The sequence below is a fragment of the Moschus berezovskii genome, chromosome 8 (genome assembly GCF_049115385.1).
Source record: "Moschus berezovskii isolate FMDL1 chromosome 8, NW_MosBer_1.0, whole genome shotgun sequence".
NCBI lineage: Eukaryota > Metazoa > Chordata > Mammalia > Artiodactyla > Moschidae > Moschus > Moschus berezovskii.
Genome location: NC_142467.1, coordinates 81,410,156 through 81,431,374, shown reverse-complemented (window position 1 = coordinate 81,431,374; position 21,219 = coordinate 81,410,156). Strand labels below are relative to the sequence as shown.

At 40.6% G+C, this 21,219-nt stretch overlaps 2 protein-coding genes across 4 annotated transcripts in view; both read right to left on the bottom strand.

The window, feature by feature from the left end:
• Positions 1 to 21,219, bottom strand: part of SNCAIP (synuclein alpha interacting protein) — a 164,733-nt gene that overhangs the window by 96,275 nt on the left and 47,239 nt on the right. The window contains exon 2 of one of the 3 annotated variants that reach the window (XM_088838795.1): positions 20,293 to 20,360. The exons of the other annotated variants lie outside the window; for them this stretch is intronic. The gene's annotated coding sequence lies outside the window, so the exon portion shown is untranslated. The remainder of the gene's footprint in view (positions 1 to 20,292; positions 20,361 to 21,219) is intronic. 3 annotated transcript variants of the gene reach the window in all.
• Positions 3,257 to 4,297, bottom strand: LOC129558686 (uncharacterized). The gene has a single exon (XM_055430041.2). The coding sequence runs from the start codon at positions 4,277 to 4,279 to the stop codon at positions 3,308 to 3,310; it is 972 nt and encodes a 323-aa protein (XP_055286016.1). The 5' UTR covers positions 4,280 to 4,297; the 3' UTR covers positions 3,257 to 3,307.

The window sequence follows — 21,219 nt, the reverse complement described above, 5'->3', positions numbered from 1 at the left end:
CCTTAAGTTCATCTTCAAAGAAAATTTGATTATGACCATCTTTCCCTATGTCTTATTGGAAAGACAAGCAGAACACCACTGTATAGGGTGTGTTTCTTTGTAGTTTTTTAAAAAGAAAATGAAATAATATTTGATTTAAAATATGGTCTTATTGTAGTTCTGAGTCCTAGTATATAGTTTAAAATTCTTGCAAATGATTTGGGAGTATTTCATTATTTTTAAAATCTGACACTGAGAATGAACTAACTTATAGCAGAATTTTAGAGCCTGAAAATTTTAGGGCTTCATTTTTAAGCCCTAATGCAATGGTACTTTTAAATATGTATTTGTGTGCATGTGTGTGTGTGTGAGGGGGAGGAGAGAGAGATTTAAAGTGAGTTTAATATTTAAAATTCTTTTTGGAAGAGGAAGGGAAGAATCCACACTCACAGTACCTACACAAGAGAAGATAAAAAGAATGTAGAAAAAATATAAACATATGTAAATACAAGAGAATATAGATTGTATTCAGTGCTGGCTGCCACTACTTAAGAAGGCCACAGGCAAACTGGAATATACCAAGACAGAGGAAGTCAAGACAGCCAGTGGCTGGCAAGCTCTGCTTCACATGGCATGGCTAAAGAAATGTCTAACAGGGAGAAGAGAAAAGCACTCCTCTCTCTCTAAGAACCTAGAAAGCCATCAGGTAAGAGGAGGATTTGCCCTCAAGGGTAAGAAACTTCTTGAAGGAAGTTTCAGGGATTCCAGTCTCAGTAAATACTTCTTACTAATGGTGTTTGGAAAGGGCATAAATGGAATGGGCTCCTTAATAAGATCACAATCACCCTATCAAGAAACTGTTCATTCAGAGGTTTGGAGGGATTCTCTGAGGGAGAAAGATGAGAATCTTGCATTGAAAGAAGGGACAGATGACCTTCTAAGTCAGAGATTCTGTGAGGCCCAAACCAAGACCTCAGGGTGGTCCTGACCAACTCTGAGCCCTCTCCAAGGTGCCACCATGACAACCTTTGTTGAACTTCCCTTCTACCCTATTTCATCTATCATCCTGATCCTACCAGGAATGTAGATGAAATGTGGAGGTTAAGGGAGAGGAAGAGAGCGAAAGAGTCAGAGAGTTAAAGTGAACATAATTTTTTAAAGTGAACTGGAATGTGGTTCATTCAGTGAGAATATGATTTACTTTCTGTTGCAGATGAAAACATCAATTCCACAAGGACAAAACGATGACCTAATAAGGCCCAAACCAAAAGAAAATGTCTGAGGAAGAAAAGGAAACATTTCCAGCACTGGGAAGTTGAGCCTGGGTGTCCGCCAGCCATGTCTTGCACTGACTTCTGGAAAGAAACTATGGAACTAGATCCATTAACTCAGTTATGTACCGGAAACTCTCCAAATCCAAGTTCCAGATTTTTGGCACCCCTGAAGTGGTCATGCTTTCCTCTTGATTTTGCAAAGATTGCTTGATTTTTACAGTGGATTTGTTTGGCAATTATTGTTGAGAATGTACGCAACACAGATGATAATCCTGATTCCCGTTTGAGAGAGCAATAGACATAACAGCAATGTGTGCGGGAGCACTAATGACTACGTCAGGTGTCCATTATCGTGGTTTCGTTCTCACACTTCTCATTGTGAGGATTAAACTTCTGACTAACTCTAGGCCAGTGGTTCTCAAAGTTCAGCCTGCATGAGAATCAACCAGAAGGCTTATTAAAAACAAGTTGCTGGGTCCAATTGCCCAAATTGTAGCTCTGGGCTGGGGCCTGAGAATTTACATGTCTAACAAGTTCCCAGATGATACCGATTCAGCTGGTCCCAGAACCACATTTGAGAACTACTACCTAAGATCAATGGCTGATCCCAGCCCCGGCTACATCTGCACTTAATTAAAAGACGGTGACCTCTTCCCCACATCCCCCATCTCCACAGATGTTAACTTCATTATATAGGATCCATGCATAGTGCCCTTCTGATTAAACTTCCTCAGTGGACTCAACTAAACATTTCCCATGAAGACCACCCAGAAACCTCAGAAGGTCTTAAGTCTGTGTGTGTGTGTATTTTAATTCTCAGTGCTATACGAGGGACAAGACATCAGCCTACCGAACCCTACAAAATTTGGGCCTTGGTTACTTTAAAAATTCCTTTCTCCATAGCACTTCACGGCAACAAAGATGTTCTACGTTTCTCCTGTTAATGAGATCCAGATTTAAAATTTTAGAAGGAGTCTTTTCAGAGCAAGAACCCCAACTTAGGGGCATCCAGTCACTAGAACCATAATGCAATTAATCCCCCAAGTCTACTCATAAAGAAGGAAAATTAAATGTAAGAATTGAGTAAAAATTAGCTTAAAATTCAATGCTTATACAACATATATGCATCATAAGATATATAAAATTATTATTTCTTGAATCTGAAGCAGTCCAAATAGCTACACTGGCTAACTGTAAAAGACAAAATCCTGGTCATGTATTTTAAATTATAATGTGCTTATTTTCATTAAATCCAAGTTCAGAAAAACAGATTATTATGGATACTTGTCAATTCTTCCAATCAAAATGTACCAACTTAATAACCAAAAGAGGAAATAAAGTCTCTTAAAATAAATATCTCTTTTTTTCTGAAGAGGAGTAAAGTTGCATGTTAAGGTGATTAAGAAAGAAGAGTGGGTTAAATGTCTGTAGTAACCAAATATTTGCAGATCTCTACATACAGAAAGAATATGATTTAGCAAGCACTGACTGTTTCATCCAATGGTTTTCTCTAGCCGAATTTACTAAAGATAATTAGAGGAAAGCAAATGAGCAGAATCTGCTTCTAGTTTAGGTGAGGTACCATGATTAAAAGTGCAAAAATGAACACTGTATACTTAACTAACGCACTTCCAATATATGTCATAGCATGTCAAGAAAAAACACAAGATGAAAACACAAGATTACTGTTAAGTACCTTTAAAGGAATTCAACTAGGCAGTGTAATCCTCAGTTTTTACAATGTGCTGCTTTTTAACATCATATCTTACATAAATACTTAATACATTGTTTGTTGAGTTCACTTCCAGACTATGATCATTGTTGGGTCCTACGCTAAAAACTGTGGTACTGTCTGAAATCACAAATGTTGAGATGACTATTTTTCTTCAACTTATAATAACTTCAGGTTCAAATATCTTCTTGCATTGTTTTCCTCAGAAGTCTTTTTTTGAGGAGAAGTCAGTCTTTTAGTCCTTCTTTCAGAAATTATCTGTTGATGAGGGTTGTGGAAGTTTTGTCTGACTCCCTAAAGTTAAAGCAGAATTTCTTGGCCATTAAGCATATGGAGAGAGAATAACATTTGCAGGCTGTGGTGTGGATTTTTTCTCTTTGGCATCACAGAAGGACACCAACTTCATTCTGTAATTCACCAGCATAAGCAGGAAAGGACTGAGCGCAGAGAAGCCTGAAGAGAGGGCTGTGAGAACAGCTGGAAAAAAGACACAGGCTGCCAAGCCTTTCAAGAAATAGACTAAGATAAAATGAGAAATCCAAAGTGGAGTGATCAGCCACATTAATAAAATACTAAACTTGGCCCCTCTAAGGATTTCAATTTCTGAATTATCGTCTCCAATCCAGATGTCACCATATGTCATCTTCTTTCTCTCTGAAAGCAGAAAAGACATCCAGAAACAGACAAAGACTAAGGTGGCTAAAGGAAGAATATCAATCAGAACCAAAAACACTTCCTCATAGTAAAACTCTACTTGCTTGTTTCCAAAGTCAGTTAGGCAATCCATGTGAATCCTGTTTGTAGACAAGGGGTCTGTATCATTTCCTGCATTCAGGTATTCTGATTTTCTAGTATAGAGTAAAACTGGGAGGTATACTGCCACGCCTGTCACCCAAAGTGCAGAAACCACCTTTAAGGAATGCTTCTGATGGTCCAGGTTTGGAGGCTCACTCAAGGGGTGGACAGTCTGGTACAGCTTCTGGTGGTAGAGCAATGCAAAGTGTAATATGAACCAGATGGCCAGGGATGTCGTCATGGCTGCCGTGAAGCGCAGAACTTTGCAGCCAGCTGAATCCAACATGCAACCAGAAGAATAAACAATTTTCATGACATTCACCACCAAGTTCTTCATGAGGTGGACAAATATAAGACTGAAAATCAGAAGAAAGGATGTTTTTAGACGCCCAGTCATACACTTCCTTGTAGAATAAAATAAACACAGGTTTCCAACAAAGCTCACAAAGATTAGAAGGACGCAAGTGATGATTTCAAGCACATCCACAGAAGACTTCATGGTAAATGGCGAGTCAGTGAGCTCAGATGGCTTCTTCTTCAGTTCGAGTCACAAGGCACTTGGGAAACTTTTAAGAAGTCTTTAGTAAGAAGACCTGGGTTTTTCTAAGCCACTACGTTGACACACTCCTCAACTGGTGTCACTCTAACAGTTCAGAGATGGTTTGTAACAGAATTATGCTTGTTCCAGTGCTGAGCCACTGGAAACAAAACAGCTTCTCAAGAGGATTCTGTTGTATCATCTCTAGGGATTTAACTATAATGAGAAAGTTCTAGGTAGCATCACTTAATTAAAAGTTCTCAGAAATATATTTATAGCACTGTAATGCAATTTCCTAGATACAGTGTGATACAATTTTCAGCAACCATGAGGGAGAGAAGAAAATTAACTGTGTGACAACAAAGGAAAGGTGGCCAGAGGTTGAAATGACCCTCTCCACTCAAAAAATATTAGAGAAGTAGGGGTGTCTGAATAACAATGAAGGTTTCCAAATAACAAAATTATGTATTAGCGATGACATTAATAGCATGATAGAAATTTATGAAGTATAGCAGTTTTCTAATGTCTCTACCATTTTTGCAGAACAGGAATACTATTATCTGTTCTGATGATCTCTTGGGGGTTGTTAGGATTACAAAAGAGATGATAGAAAATACTTGTGAGGTCCTAGGGAAGGGAATAAAGAAGACAGGGAGGAGGGAAGGAGGGAGAGAGGGAGAAGGGAAGGGAGAAGGGAAGAGAGGAAGGGAGACATTTTTACAAACATGGGCACGATGTCCAAGACCAGATCTTTAAACTACTGGTTAAATAAACAATCTGATATTCAGAAGTCATAGGGAGACCCACCACTCAACCCTCCACCTCTGCACCCCACTGCCAATTGAGCACAAGCAGCTAAGAAAAGATTTCTGCCCTCAGTATGACTACAAAGTACACAGCAAGGACAGAAAAAGGGCACTGAAACATGCTGCTCAAGTAATCACTTTCTGGATGGATTCTGTTGGTCATTCCCAGGACAAACTATTTTCCTCTATTCCATCTGCTTGTACATTTCACTGTCAGTCATCCTGTCCCGTACTGCCACAGCGCATGCTTCTCTCTGGCCCAGTGGTGCTCTGGAGCCAGCTTGCCCTGACTTGAGCAACTGTGCGCATGTCTTCCCAACTCTGTGCTCAGCAACTACGGAGTAGTCACTTGGAAGCTTGAAACTGGGTATCCCGAAAGTATTTACACCATGGAAATCAGCAAATGCTGCAACTCAGGGCTTTTGGTGGGGGAGGAATTGTTTTACTAGGACAATACTGGACTGAGCAAAAAATACAGACTAGAGTGATAAGATATGAGCTGGTATTTTACCTACATAATGATAAGATCAGTATGAGCTATGTTTTTTCCAGTAGTCATGTATGGATATGAGAGTTGGACCATAAAGAAAGCTGAGCACCAAAGAATGGATACTTTTGAACTGTGGTGTTGGAGAAGACCCTTGAGAGTCCCTTGGACTGCAAGGAGATCCAACCAGTCCACCCTAAAGGAAATCAGTTCTGAATATTCATTGGAAGGACTGATGCTGAAGCTGAAACTCCAATACTTTGGCCACCTGATGCGAAGAACTGACTCATTAGAAAAGACCTTGATGCTGGGAAAGATTGAAGGCAGGAGGAGAATGGGTTGACAGAGGATAAGATGGTTGGATGGCATCACCGATTCAATGGACCTGAGCTTGAGCAAGGTCCAGGAGCTGGTGAGGGACAGGGAAGCCTGGAGTGCTGCAGTCCATGGGGTTGCAAAGAGTCAAACACGACTGAGCGACTGAACTGAACTGAACTCTTTCCATAAGGGTATGTGTAAGCGGTTTATAGCAGTGTTAACAAGTAGGAAAGTTGGACCTTACAGTTCTACCCAAGGGAGGTAAGCTTGGGGGCTGACACTTCCTATTAAACTCCTTATCCCCAGTTGGCTGTTAAGACAGGTAGCCAACTCAGAGTCCCCACACCACATTTTTCTTCCCTGAGAAACATCCATTACCTCAGGGTCAACTGCAGTCAAACAGACACCTCTGAACTTATAATAATAACAATAACAATAATACAGTAATAACACAATAATATTGCTCATATTGGTTATCATTTATTTATCATAAATTTGGGCCAAACACTGTTTTGGTGTTCTGCTTTATAAATGTGATCTCATTTAATCCTTAATATCATTCTTATTTCACTAATGAGAAAGTAAAAGACCAGAGAGGAAAGCAAATTGCTCAAAGCTGCTAAGGCATAGATACAGGAACCAAAGTCAGGTATGACTGATCCTGAAACGACCGGTTCTTAGCCACCAACTCTCCACAGTGCTGTCAGACTGTGGGTTTTCTGTTGATGGTTCTTGATAGTTTCCTAATCATTTACAATTGATACACCCAACCTATAAAGCCCATAATATGCACCTCTTGATAAGAGTTTCTTGGGTTTATAATACACAAGTCATGTAGATTTTTTGGATAGCAGTCTTCTCCCTTCTCCTTCAATAATACTAACACACATTAAGGGCATTTACACTTTTGAATATCATAAAGATCTTTAAACATTCTGTACACCAGTTCAAGATGCCTTACATGAAAGAGAAAAGGGTTGATACCAGCAGAAGTAAGGCCCCAATTCCTGACTATATTTAAGCAGAGGCACAATAACCACCTGGAGTGAGTCTGTAGATTATTGAAAAACAACCCTAAATAGCAGACAACATACCGCCACCTTAAGATTTAATTTTGCGGTAGGGAATTAAGAAATTGTCTATGAGATGCTATTTTTCAAATACGCTGACATAGTAAAAATTTATGGCAAATACTCTTAGAGCTGAGGGCTAAGGGCAAAAATGCTTCTCTAAAGGCTTACATAAACATTTGTTTTTCAAAGGATTAGCAAACATGGAATATGTTCCTTGGCAGCAGAGCAACAGTGTAAAATATAAATGTCATTTTTTCCCTTCAAGTTTATTTACATATAATGATGGTATATATTAAAGGTGTCTATTAAAAATAGCACACATTAAAATATAAGGGGAGTAAAACTGATTTTTGTGAATGTTGTCTTGATTGATGGATAATGCTTTTGTTAACCATGGCACAGTATGGCTAAGGAGGCACCTCTGTAAGACTGCCTCACTTGGTTGTCTACCGAGAACCATTGTGTGTCCAGCTCAGCACTGGACTCCAAGGGTGATGCACAGAAATGGAGACCACTGTCCCTGCCTTCAAGAGGTGTGTAGTCTAGTCGTAAGAACACACTGAAGTTTAATGCTATGTTAATATATATTATTTATATTACATGTATGGGGCTTCCCAGGTGGCACTAGTGATAGAGAACCCGCCTGCCTGCCAGTGCAGGAGACATTAGAGATGTGGGTTCGATCCTGCGGTCGGGAAGATTCCCTGGAAAAAGGCATGGCAACCCACTTCAGTATTATTGCCTGGAGAATCCCACGGACAGAGAAGCCTGGTGGGCTACAGTCCGTGGGGTTGCAAAGAATTGGACACGACTGAAACGACTTAGCACACACACACTCAAACCTACTGTATATATATATATACACACATACACACACACGTATATTTCATTTAAGAAATTTTAAATAAATTATTTACTAGTAACTAGTAATACAGTGATAAACTGTGTGGTCATGAGTACAAGAATAAAACACTCAAGAGAAGACCCCATGTGGCCAGAACTATTTTTAATCTCCAATTCACAGGAAAGGAAACTGAAGCATGGAGAACCAGCAGAAGAGGTGGCACAGAACCTCAGACCTTTTGCTTTCAACAGGTCTTTTTGAAAGGGAAGGGGGAAAACAAAGCTGACTGACTTGTAAAGCAGAGGTGTTAAGAAACCTGGGTGCCAACCCCCAGGCTCCCCCGGAACTGCAGTGATGAGCTGCTGACAGCAGAAAGCCCCTTTCTGAGAGGGAGGAATAGGGCCCAGGAAGCCCACCTATTCTCCTCCTCCTCCTCCAAGGACTGCATCCTCCCTCAAGGAAGGTAAGTGTCCTGTGTACATTTCAAGGAGGAAAGAAAAAAAAAACGTTTCCTTTGGAAACTAAACACTGGCTCTGCCAATCCAACTTCACTGAGGTCATCTGAGAACTGAGGAGTTCAAAGGTTCTCTACAGCTTCGATTTACTTTGGCATAAGATTTAACAGAAAAAGAACTAAGGGAGAATTTATATGGCCCAGGCTGTTTTCCAAATCGCAAACTGCTAAAGTTATTTAGAATTTACTTTAACTTGCAATCACATGTAAAGTGGCTCAGATGTAAATGCTTTCCGTGTGGCTTAAGGCAATCTAGGTTTCCTCAAACGCACATGTGTGATTCTAATAGTAAAGATCTGGATTCGAAATCTCAGAGTATTTACTTTGGGTTCCTCATGATTAGAAGCTGCTGTTAACTTTATGCAATGTCGGGTGGGAGTAGAAGAAATAAAACACGCTGCCTTCATTTGGGCATTAAGTTCTCACAGTAGCGCTAAGATAAACAACTCTTGCAGGCTGAGAGAAGGGCATTTACTCCTTTAAATTGAGTATGTAATACAAATCAATGTCTTTTAAGAAGAGATGCCTGAAACTTGATTCTAAGTCTGGATCTACAGGAGGGCACTGATTTATTGTAATGATCAGTATAGCACCTATGGGGGAAGGGCACACCCTCTGGAGGGTGGCGCTGCTCTAGCCAAGCAGGATAATCCACTAAATCACAGAGAGATGCTGCTTGAAGCTGTCTGTGGCCAGGAACAAATTGATATTTACATTTTTATATAGAACGAAATGGAGGAAATTACCAAATCTTTTATCTCGTAATCAATGGCTGCCTGTAGGTTGTTTCAGCTCTCTCCAAGGCAGTGATTTTGTGATTGGCCTGGGTAAGACTGAAAACACCCTAGCTCCAAATTGGAAGTGACTGGAGAGCAACTTCAGGCTGGCTGGGGCCAGAGCAATTAAATGGTAATTGCCTTTTAGATATACTAATGTTGCTAATTATATTAGCGTGCTAAGTGCTGGGAAATGCGGGTAAGAGCTCCAGGCCACTCTGGTGGGGAAAGGGAGCTCAGATTGATTAAGCCTGGCACTGAGCTGGGCCCTCTGCATATGCTCTCTCCTCAAATCCTCTCAGTAACTGAAAAGGAACTGCTAGCTTCAGTAGAGCTGAGGAACTTGCCTGCTTGGTTTCAGTCGTACCTGACTGAATCATGAGTCCCACCAGGGTTACGGGGCTCCACAGGGCAGGGCCTTGAGCGGGAATGGGGACAAATACTGGATTCAAAGCTGAAAGAAATGTGGTAGCAGAGAAAGCTGAGAGAATTGAAGAACCAGGCTGTGAAGAAACAGTCTGCCAGAATGAGGACCCTGGTGGGGGTCTTTCCTTGCTGCATGTAGAAAGAAAGGGCCCAGGATGGGGAAGCTTTGTGGGCAGAATCTGGGGGAGCCTCTCCATCAGAACATAGGAGGCTAGGAGGGGAGGAGCTGCCATTGCGGAGAAGAGCGGCCCCCATGTCTGAGGCCGAAAGGCCTGGAGAAGCAGGAAGTAAAGTGGAGCGGGCAGTACCTACACAGGACACTTTCTAGGGCAGCCTGTGAGAACGGGCAAGTCTGTCTGTGGGAATCCGAACGTATCCCTAGGAACCTACACATGACACTCCGTAGGCCAACTTCTGAGAATGGCAAAGTCTGTCCCTAGGAATCTGAAGCTATAAGACCTGGGTTAAATCATGAACAGATTGTGAAAGGTTTGTCAGGTCATATCTGCTCTTAGCCTCAGATTCCTAATAAAGGTTTCCCAGAGCCAATGAAAGTCGCTCAGTTGTGTCCAACTCTTTGCGACCCCATGGACTATACAGTCCATGGAATTCTCCAGGCCAGAATACTGGAGTGGGTAGCCTGGAGAATTCCATAGACAGAGGAGCCTGGCAGGCTACAGTCCATGGGGTCGCAAAGAGTCAGACACAAGTGAATGACTTTCACTAACACTTACATATTGGGCTTCCCTGGTAGCTCAGCTGGCAAAGAATTTGTCTGCAATGCAGGAGACTTGGGTTCAATCCCCTGGAGAAGGGAATGGCTACCCACTCCAGTATTCTTGCCTGGAGAATTCCATGGACTATACATAGAGTCCATGGGGTTGCAAAGAGTCGGACACGACGGAGCGACTTTCACTTTCTTTTAGAGACAATGAAATATATATAGTTCTATGTGTATGTATATAAGTGTGTGTATAAACAAGCATACACATGTTTGTATCATATGAGGTGTGTGTAATAAAGTTAGCATAGGTCAAATGAAATCATGAACCCAGTCTGAAGGCTACAAACTCTTGTATAACTGCCAGTTTTTGTGAGTACTTATTTCCTAAAATCATAAGACAGTCATAGAGGTGTTTTCTGCTTGTAAGTGGAAGGTGCTACCTTTGCCAAAGGTTGGAATTCTAAATGCACTGTCTCTGCAGCCTAAGCTCAGTTCCTTGGTAGGCAGTTGTGGAAAACTACCCCCACCTTCTCCAGGCTTGACTCCAGCCCTAAGTCCCTTGGTCTACATCTCTACTCTATTGTCTAAGGATTAAATCCATCACTCTGTCTTTTTGCACCTGACCACACACATCCTCAAGTCTCACCAACCTGGCAAATATAAGCCATCCCAGGGACTTTCCTGGTGGTCCAGTGGCTAAGACGCTGTGGTCCCAATGCAGGGGACTCAGGTTCAATCCCTGGTCAGGGAACTAGATCCCGCATACTGAAACTAGGAGTTCACAACTGCAACTATGATGGAAGATCCCACGTGCCACAACTAAGACCCAGGGCAGCCAAAAAATAATACAAAAAAACCCATCCCAGCTTTGGATTCCATCCCATCTCTTCTCTCCTTTCATCTGAACATCTCAAGAGGGGCATCTGCATTCATGTCTCTTTTTACTTCTTAACCCACCACAACTTTCTACTTCTTCTAAGATCAGCTTCTACTGCTAAATCCAGTAACACCTGGACTTGCCTGAGATTCTTCCTCCTTTTCCTTTAAGGGTCTAATAAAAAAACTAGGTCAAAGGTCTTGGTCCACTGTTGCTATACCCCAAAAACTAACACGACATTGTGAATCAACTATACTCCAATTAAAAAAAAAAAAGGTCTCACAACTATGTCCAATACCTGAAGAAGAAGAAGTTGAACACGGATGCTTATTTTTTTGGATGAATTAAATGTGGTGGGTTGCTTTAGGACATTTTTCAGCTTCAAATCATTTAAAATCAATCAAGATATGTGCTACAAATCATCACCAGTTTCTTGCACCATCCTAGGCGCTATGGCAAATAGGGATTATGTTTTCTTTCTTCCTTTTCCCCTTTGTACTTAAGTCACATTGGATCCTCGGTTTAAACACTCAGGCTTACTTCTAGTTCACATTCGTTTCCCCTTTTCCTGGGACTGACTCTTCCAGGTGAGGTAAAGGGAGCAAATTTCAACCATCAGGGCCCTGGTCAGCCTCAGCCTCCTTCCACAGAGTCTCCCAGGGAAGGAACTCTGTCGCTTGCACACCAAGTCCCTTCTGGGAAGCAATGACAACTGGCAGAACAGGCTACACAGCATGGATATGTGACTCCTTGAACTGTTGGCAGTAAGTGCAACAAAGTTAGGGAGACAAACAAGAGAAGCCGTGGTACCTAGAAATTCAGTGTTTCAAACATAGCTTCTTTTCCTCTCAACTATATAGTTCATCTGTGATTCAAACCCTTATCAAACTTTCCAAACTCCACCCTCCAAGGTGAAGAGAGTTGGAGCACATGTTGCTACATTATTCAACTCATGTGCATGCGTTTGTTATCATTATAACATTATGGCGGGGGGGTAGGTGGGTGGGAGCATTTCCAAGGCTTCTGAGCATGGTTCCTGCTCAGTTCAGCCTCAGTTGGACTGCTGCTTCACTCGTCAAGCTCCAGTCGAGTCCTTGGCTCGCTCCCTTACTATCTAGTCATATGTCGACATTCTCCAGTTTCCTCCTCTCCCATTTAAGCTGATTCTGCACTTGGTAACCTGTACACGTTCCTATGAGTTCTCTGACTTCACACATTCCATTTCGACTGATAAGCCTTAAAATTTCCCTGCTCTAACTCACTTCAGTTCTCTTCAGTCAACACTGCAGTTCCCTGCACATCTTTGAGCTTCACAGAGGACAAACCTGGCTCTCCACCATCTGCTCCATTCCTGGGGTCAAAAAATACCCCGATTTCTGAATTTCCAACATATCCCCTGTGGTGATTTATAGTGGTAATCCTTGTACCTCAGAGGGAAATGACATTTATATTCACCTCACACTCTTGACAGATCTCTACTCCATCATCCAACGATCACAGGCATGTAAGTGATAGAGACTCGAATCTTCATCCGTAAAATAAGAATCTGACCTCTGAGGGTTTAAAAAAAAATTTTTTTAATTGAGGTATTGTTGATTTACAATGTTGTGTTAGTTTTAGGTATACAGGGCCTCCCTGGTGGCTCAGATGGTAAAGAATCTGCCTGCAATGCAGGATACCTAGGTTCGATTCCCTGGGTTGGGAAGATCCCCTGGAGAAGGAAATGGCAACCCACTCCAGTATTTTGGCTTTGAGAACCCCATTGACAGAGGGCCCTAGTCCATGGGGTTGCAAAGAATCAGATATGACAGAGTGACTAACACACACCTAGCCCACATACAGCAAAGTGATTGTTTTATATATATATATATAAGTATCTGAATATATACACTTTTTTCAGATTCTTTTCTATTATAGGTTATTACAAGATATTGAATATAGTTCCCTATGCTATACAGTAAGTCCCTGTTGTTTGTTTTGTATATAGTAGTCCAACTCTTTGTGACCCCATGGACTGTAGCATACCACGCTCCTCTGTCCATGGGATTTTCCAGGCGAGAGTACTGGAGTGGGTTGCCGTATCCTTCTCCAGAGGATCTTCCTGACCCAGGGATCAAACCTGGGTCTCCTGCATTGTAGGCGGACGCTTTACCATCTGAGCCACCAGGGAATCTGTATATAGTAGTGTGTATATGTTAATCCTAAATTCCTCATTTATCCTTTCCCCTTCGGTATCTGTAAGTTTGTTTTTGAAATCTGTGAGCCTATTTCTGGTTTATAAATAAGTTCATTTGTATTATTTTAAAAATATTCCACATATAAATGATATCATATGATATCTGTCTTTCTCTGCCTGACTTACTTCTCTTAGTATGATAATCTCTAGGTCTATCCATGTTGCTGGAAATGGCATTATTTCATTCTTTTTGTGGCTGAGGAATAGTCCTATATATATATATATATATATATACACCACATCTTCTTTATCCACTCATCTATTCATGGACATTTAGGTTACTTACATGTCTTGGCTATTGTAAACAATGCTGCTCTGAACACTGGGGTGCATGTATCTTTCACATTGGAGTTTTATCTGGATATATTCCCAGGAGTGAGATTGCTGGATCATACGGTAACTCTGAGGGTTTTGTAAAGAGTTAATGAGATCACAGAGGCAAAGTCCTTGGAACAGTGCTCAACAGATATTAGTTGTTATTGCTTTTATTATTATTTTCACTACAGATCTACTACAATATCCCCAGTGATAATAAAAAATTACTCAATGTGTCAAGGTCAGAAATGATTGAGAAATCAGGATTCTGCAGCTGGAATTGAAAACATTCACATGTTACCCTCCATTTTCCATTGTTCCCAAACTGTATTCATCCTCCAGTGCTAGAAAATTACAAGGGTCACCTTTTCAAAATCATTACCAGCCAGTTTTATAGAAGGTTAGAAGTTGACTGTGCTGAGGAAACATGAAAGATCTTTCTCTCTTCTTCTGTATCTGGTCTGTCATTTGAAACTGATTATGTGGAAGTACAAGATCAAATGATACTGATGGAAAAGCTGATCTGGAAAACCCAGGGGACAGCATGAGCAAACATCCTGAACAAGATCATGTGGAGGCCCTTAAGGTCAGTGAGAGAGCTCTTCATCAACTCCACTCAGGGAAGACTGCTTATCCAACTTCCCACAGTTTCCAGGTTACAGAGGGATAGGAAAGTTATCATAATATGAAAATATTCATGAATGGGCTGCTTCAGCCACTCTGCCCTCAACATCCCACTCTGCTTACAAGCAGCATCTCTCTATATCCATTAATCAACATCTGTGGAAACCAGTCCCACACGGGCTGTGGGATGTTTCCAACCCTCCTTCAATGCAACACGAATACAATGCAAGTTGACTGGAAGCAAAATCGCAAAGCTTGCAAAAGATCAGGATCCATGAAGTCTGAAATTGTATTGAGTAACTGCTTAAAATACATCTCAGGTCACTGGAAAACATTGGAGGGGTTAGTAATTCCAGAAACACATCAACAAGGATGATGGTGTAACAGATGTTTCACAAGAGAATGATTTGATGAGTAAAAGGTAAAGATAAGGCTTTGGATAACTTGATGAAGCACAAGGACCTTATTTTTTTTTTTTTCCAAAAATGACCATAATTATGTACTACAAAGACGAACACAAAATAAAGGATGTCATGTAATATAAATGTATAATTTTGTTGAAAGAATTAACAGGCAATTCATTCTAAAGATCTAACCTAGGTTTCATGAAATACAGACTGAGGCACAGATGGACTTATTTCCATAATTTCTATTTAATTTTTCAAGAGAGATTCAATGGCATGAATTTTGTGTGTTTTACTATTTACTATGAAAACATGTTCAAATTTTTAGTGACTTCACTTTTTAAGCAGGCTTTTATTCCTCTCCTGATTACTCTCAGATAATAAGGGCCTCTGGTAGACATAATCATACTTTTTTTTCCAAGAGAATACTTGGAGACATTACAAAATAAAATTTAAATGCTAAGTGAAAGGGATCCAAAAAGCCATTTCTCTTCTTCAAGAAGAGTTCCAGTTAATGAATTTCATGAAGCTCAAGAGACAGTACTGTTTTTGAGCAGCTTCCACATGCCAGGCAGTTCACAAGCCTAACTTGTAAAACTTACAACCACCATGCAAAGTAGTTATAACCATCCCCATTTCAGAGACAGGAAAACTGAGACACGGGGGTAAGTGCCAATTATTAGTTTACAAAGCAGGTCATTGTTGGAGAAAGGATTACAATCTACAGTGAATAATATTCCTAAGACCCTGAGGAGACGGGATACTGGAGGCCGGAATGCTGGAGTTGGTGGGAACCAGTAGTTTTCAGCTCAGCATCTAATAAAACCCTATTCATTACCAATCTTCATGAGAAAGACACTTGCAATGTTAATTTCTGGGACTGGCTGAACAACTAGCCTGACAAGAAGACAGATGGTCCTGAGCTCCAAGAGGCTCCAGGAATTCTGTTCAACTGGTGCTGCTATAGACAGCTCAAGCACTTCCAGGCATTTGCTTGTTGTGGGATACTCTTTTGAAGGGGAAGGCTGGCTATGTTACTAAATATTTAGGTCTCAAGCAGCCAAAAGCAATTTGACATCAAATGTTAAAATTCAAAAAGCATGGTGGGAAAGTGTTTACAGGTGCTCCCTGGAACAATGTTTTCCCACTTCTGCATGAAAGAGCCCGGCCACAAGTACAAAAAAATCAACTCTGACTGCATAAAGAGGTGCTTAAAATCCAGCAGGTTCTCCAAGTTGCAGCATGTTTCTTACCCAGGAATCCTTGGAGCACAGATCCTCCACTTGAGAAGCCAAAGGCACCATCATGTGTGGCTACAAATAACAGCAACACATGCTAGAGACCCAGCTCTTTATCTCTAAAACTACAGATTCATGGGCTGAGGAGCACTTGGCTTTTAAAGACATATTCTGCTCTACCTTTTTCCAAAAAAATAAAATTAATATGACTTTCCTCTAATAGCTATTATAATTCTCTCATAAGATCTTATTAAATAAAGGTATTCACTGATTCAGTAAGCTTTGTGAAGAAAGGCATAGAGAATCCGCAAAGTGTATTTATTTGTTCTGTTCAAGATTTAAGCATCTCATGTTGTCACACTGGGCAAAAGAATATTCAATGTGAAACTACTCAGAAATTTAAATGCTGTGACGTTATTTTGATAATTCAAATCTAACTAGAATCTAGGCTTCAGAGTATAGGTTAGTAAATTATTCTGGGCTTAAACAATAGATTTCTCTGTCTTAAAACAAAAATGACAAAGTACTGTTTTTGAAACCATTCTTATTTTATATCAACTATATGGAATCATTTCCGATCTAGACAATTGCATATTAAAAACTTTAAAAAACACCTTGGAAAGTGTATTTAAAGGTTTCAGATAATTTTTAAAGCATTAAGTTAGAGGAAAATCTTAAAAAGCAAAGAATCAGACTTATTTTTAATAGATGTGATTTGTTACAAGGAAGACACAAATTCTTAGCTCTGGCTCACCTTACATCTTATTACATATATCCAGAAGTTTCTCTGAGTTCAAAAGTTCATAGCAACAATTTATAAGGGTCTTAGCTCTGAAGCAAGCCAGGAGGAAAGTGCTGCTTTTAATCAACACTCAGCTACAATCCTTATGCTAAACATCTCACCAATCGGTGTGATGTAGAGTTCTTACATTGCCAGGACACCTCTCAGAAGTATGGTTTCCACAAGGTAAGTTCAGAAAAGTTACACAAATAACCTGCAGGTACACGCATTCCATATTTCTAACTTTTGAGAACTGTAGCCTTAGAGAAAAAAACATTGTGCATACATCCTAGAGATAAAGGAAGGAAAATGGTTTATTGCACTAGACAGAGACCAGGAAAAATGTGCTTTTCTCCTGGAAGTCTGATAATGTCTCTCTTTGTAGGCCAGAGTCCCCAAAGTGAGACTCTAAGAAGAGACAAAAGGTGGCAAACACAGGGGAATTAGAAGGGATTCCATTGCAAAGATTAGATATATTTCCCAAGGCTTCCCTTATATATATAAAAAAGAAACTTTGTAAGCCTGAAATTTAAGCCTGTTTTGGGGTACAGAAGGACTGGAGACAAACACTAAAGTCATAAAGACATCTCTTTCTGAAAGATACAGGCTCTCCTTTCCTCCTCCTCCCTCCCTCCCTCCCTCCCTCCATCTCTCCTTCCCTCCCTCCCTCCCTCCCTCCCTCCCTCTCTCCTTCCCTCCCTCCCTCTCTCCTTCCCTCTCTCCCTCTTTCCTTCCCTCCCTCCCTCCCTCCCTCTCTCCTTCCCTCCCTCTCTCTCTCCCTCCCTCTCTCTCTTCCTCCTTCCCTCTCCCTTCTCCTCTTCCTCCCTTCTGCCACACATTCATCGAGCTTCACGTGTCAGACACAGCCGCTGAGCATTCAGCAGTGAATAAGCATGACAGGCTCACTGCCCTAAGAAAACTCATTTGTTAAAATATAGTTCCCTGTGTTATACAGTAGGTCCTTTTGCTTGTCTATTTTATACATAGTACTATATATATCTGTTAATCTCAAACTCCTAATTGATCCCTCCCCTGTCCACTTCCTTTGGGAACCAAAAGTTTGTTTTCTATGTCTGAGTCTCTTTCATAAGTAAGTTCTTTTGTATCACTTTTTTTTAGATATCACATATAGGTGATATCATATGATATTCGTTTTCCTCTGTCTGACTTACTTCACTTAGTATGATAATCTCTAGGTCCATCTATGTTGCTGCAAATGGCATTATTTTATTCCTTTTTTATGGTTGAGTAGTATTTCATTGTGTATACATATAGATAATGGGAATGCTCTAAATGTGCATTGTCTGATGAGGTAGCCACGAGCAGCTAGTATCTACTGAGCACTTGTAAGATGGGCATGGCAACTGAGGAACTCAGTTTTAGACTTCATTTCATTTTAATCTGTTATGTTTAAATTTAAATAACCACATGTGACTAATGGCTACCATACTGGCCAGCCCAATTCCAATGGATTAATCAGATAATAAGCATACAAGTATACAAATTATTTTTAGGTTTGGGTAAGAGCAACAAAGAAAAAAGTCAGGCTGAGGATGACTAGGGGGAGAAGGTTGGACTTTTTAAATTATGGTGGATCAAGAAAGGGCTTTATCTTAACAAAAGACATCAAGGCACACAAAATGTAGGGGAAGAGGATTCCAAGTGGAGGGAACTGCAAGTGCAAAAGGTCTCTAGTAAGAGGGAATGCAACAGAAGGAAAGAGTGGGAAGGCTAATGTGGAGGAGAATACATGCAAGCAAGTTTGAGGAGACCAAGTCTGAGAAGCAGGTGGAGGGGTGGGGGTTTCATGGCTTTATGGCCATGGAAAGGAGTTTGAAGTTTACTCTGATGGTGGAGGGAAGCCAGTGAATGGTTCCAACCAGAGAGAGTATCATGAGCTGATTTATATTTAATGAGATCAGACAAGCAGCTGGTTAGAGACCAAGCTACAAGAATGGAAGAGTAGAAACAGCACTCGGGAGGGAACCCAGAGTCAGGCCTGATGCTGCACTGGCTTGGCTAGGACCACACCAGTGGCAGACTCTAGCGTGCTCAGAGGGTGGGGCCAACGGGCCTTGGTGATGCATAATTGGTGGTGGGAGTGCATGTGTGTGAGAGAAAGGAAGGCGAGAAGCCAAGGAGGTTGATTTGAAAGGGAACTGTAGAGCTAATCCCGGTATCACCAGCCGCTGGGATGGCGTGCCATTTGAACTGTTGAACAGCGTGAGAACGAAATGGTGCTCAAACTCCCAGAAGCAGTAAAACCATAAAAGCCCTTATCAACATGTCAAGAAGCCTATGTATGTGTGTGTGTGTGTGTATAAAATTGTAAGTAAAATGTGCCCAATTATTTCAATCCAGTCAGAAAGAACTTTAGGCATATAAACTGTGTAATGACCTTTTAAAAAGGAAGCCAACTCTTGCAACGTCTATTGTTGCCAAAATACATTTTGGCACAGTATTAAACACAATCTACATATATTTATACATGCATAAATGCCACCCACCTTCAGAACCAGTTATTCTAAACCATAATCATATGCTATTCAGTAGGAGAGTTGGGGTTCAGACCACTTCAACCTCTCATTACTGTATTGTTTTCAAGTGTTTAACCCTGGAATTGATAACATATTTTCCCTGACATGTCTGTTGGTGTGTTAAGCACAGAAAAAGCCCTAAAGGGGCCTCACAGATACAGTGGTATCATTGTATATAGGTATTAACTTAAATTCAGCTCTATAGTGAGAGGGAGGAAGGAAGAAGGCAATTGACACACCACAAGAAATTCTACTCACCATTCTCCCCAATGAGTCTGGGCCTGAAAATGAACATGAGACTCAAGATAGGTAATTCCAACCATTGATTTGGTTCCATTTCATGGTGTGGGAATCCTACCATGTCGGGTAGGATCTAGTGTTACTTTTCCCTATAATGCGGCCCTACATCATCTGATGTGCAAAGACAAAGCACTGTTTCCAACGTTGGAGGAAAAACTGACAGCACTGGGCTTATGGGAAGGTGGATTTTAAGGGCAATTTAACAGGCATTCAGGGGTTATTGTGACTAGACATATTTTCTGCCTCATGCACCAAGTTTATAACCTCATCACTTTATAGAACAGGGCTTCACTCTATACCAGGGGGTCTCCAATGTCCAGGATCCAATGCTTGATGATCTGAGGTGAAGCTGATGTAATTATAATAGAAATAAAGTGCATAATAAACGTAATGCATTTGAACCACCTCTCCTCACCCCACCCCTGGCCCTCGATCCATGGGAAAACTCTTCCACAAAACTGGTCCCTGGTGCCAAAAAGGTTGGGGACCACTGCTCTATACCATTATGTATTGGCACAAAGTTGCTTCAACTTTACTCAGAAGGAAAATCATGAAGGATCTTATACGGCTATCTCTCAGTTTGAAAGAACTTGAAAATTAAGCTTTGAGTTTTTTTTTTTTAGGGGAGGCCATCCTACAGATGAGAAACATTAACACAAACAAAAGAGAATGTACAAATTTTGAGGGGTCTTACCTAATAAAATTATGGCCTCTGAGACACGATTTTAAATCTGAGTTGAATCTGTTGTGTGTTTATATAACCTGTGGAGAAAGAACAGAAAAGTCTTTGCATGGAATTTGCTTACCTCTCTAGAAACGTCTATGGTATGAGGTTAAACTCTTGAACAAAGAATGCATGTACCCCCCTCACGCACTAACTTTTATTCTACTAAAGAGTAGTATGATCTCAAAACCTAAACATTCCTTTGGAACATAAAACCAGAATTTGTATCCTGGCACTTGCAAATTTGGGAGTGTGCCTAGAAAAACAAACATGTTTTCTTTAATTAGCCTTAACAGAAAAGAAATACAACTGGAAATTAATATTGTTGGTTTTAAAATGCAATAGAAAATAGAAAACATGGCTCATAAACTCCAAAGAAACCTGAGTTTGTCCTATGCTTTACTCTGAAAAAAAGAGTATAAAAATAAATAAAAGGCCAGTTGATCTGCTTTAAAAGGGATGTTTCATTTACTGTTTTTGATTAGTTTGTGTTTTTACTCATGTTTAAACTCCTACTAGGCTGATCATTGAAAATATCATATAACCCTAGTCACATAATATTAACATGATTACTTCACTATATATTTGCTCCAAGACAATCAACTCAGTCAGGGCAACTTTGCTTTCAATTGCCTTTGCTGAAAAGCTGCATAAACATCCAAGACCAGTTAATTCTTTCCATGGGCTTTAAGCCTCATTGACATGCAGATGAGAGCCTGATCAAATGACAAGCCTGGGAGCCAAGTGCTGTGAATGAGTTTACCCACACAGACAAGATTGGGACTCAAGTCTATGGGCCAAGAGGAGGATGCAGCAAGAATTCTCTCTGCTCCCTATCACAGCCTCTCTGGAAGACCAGGGTCTCTTGCAAAGAATATTAAACTAAACACAATTCTC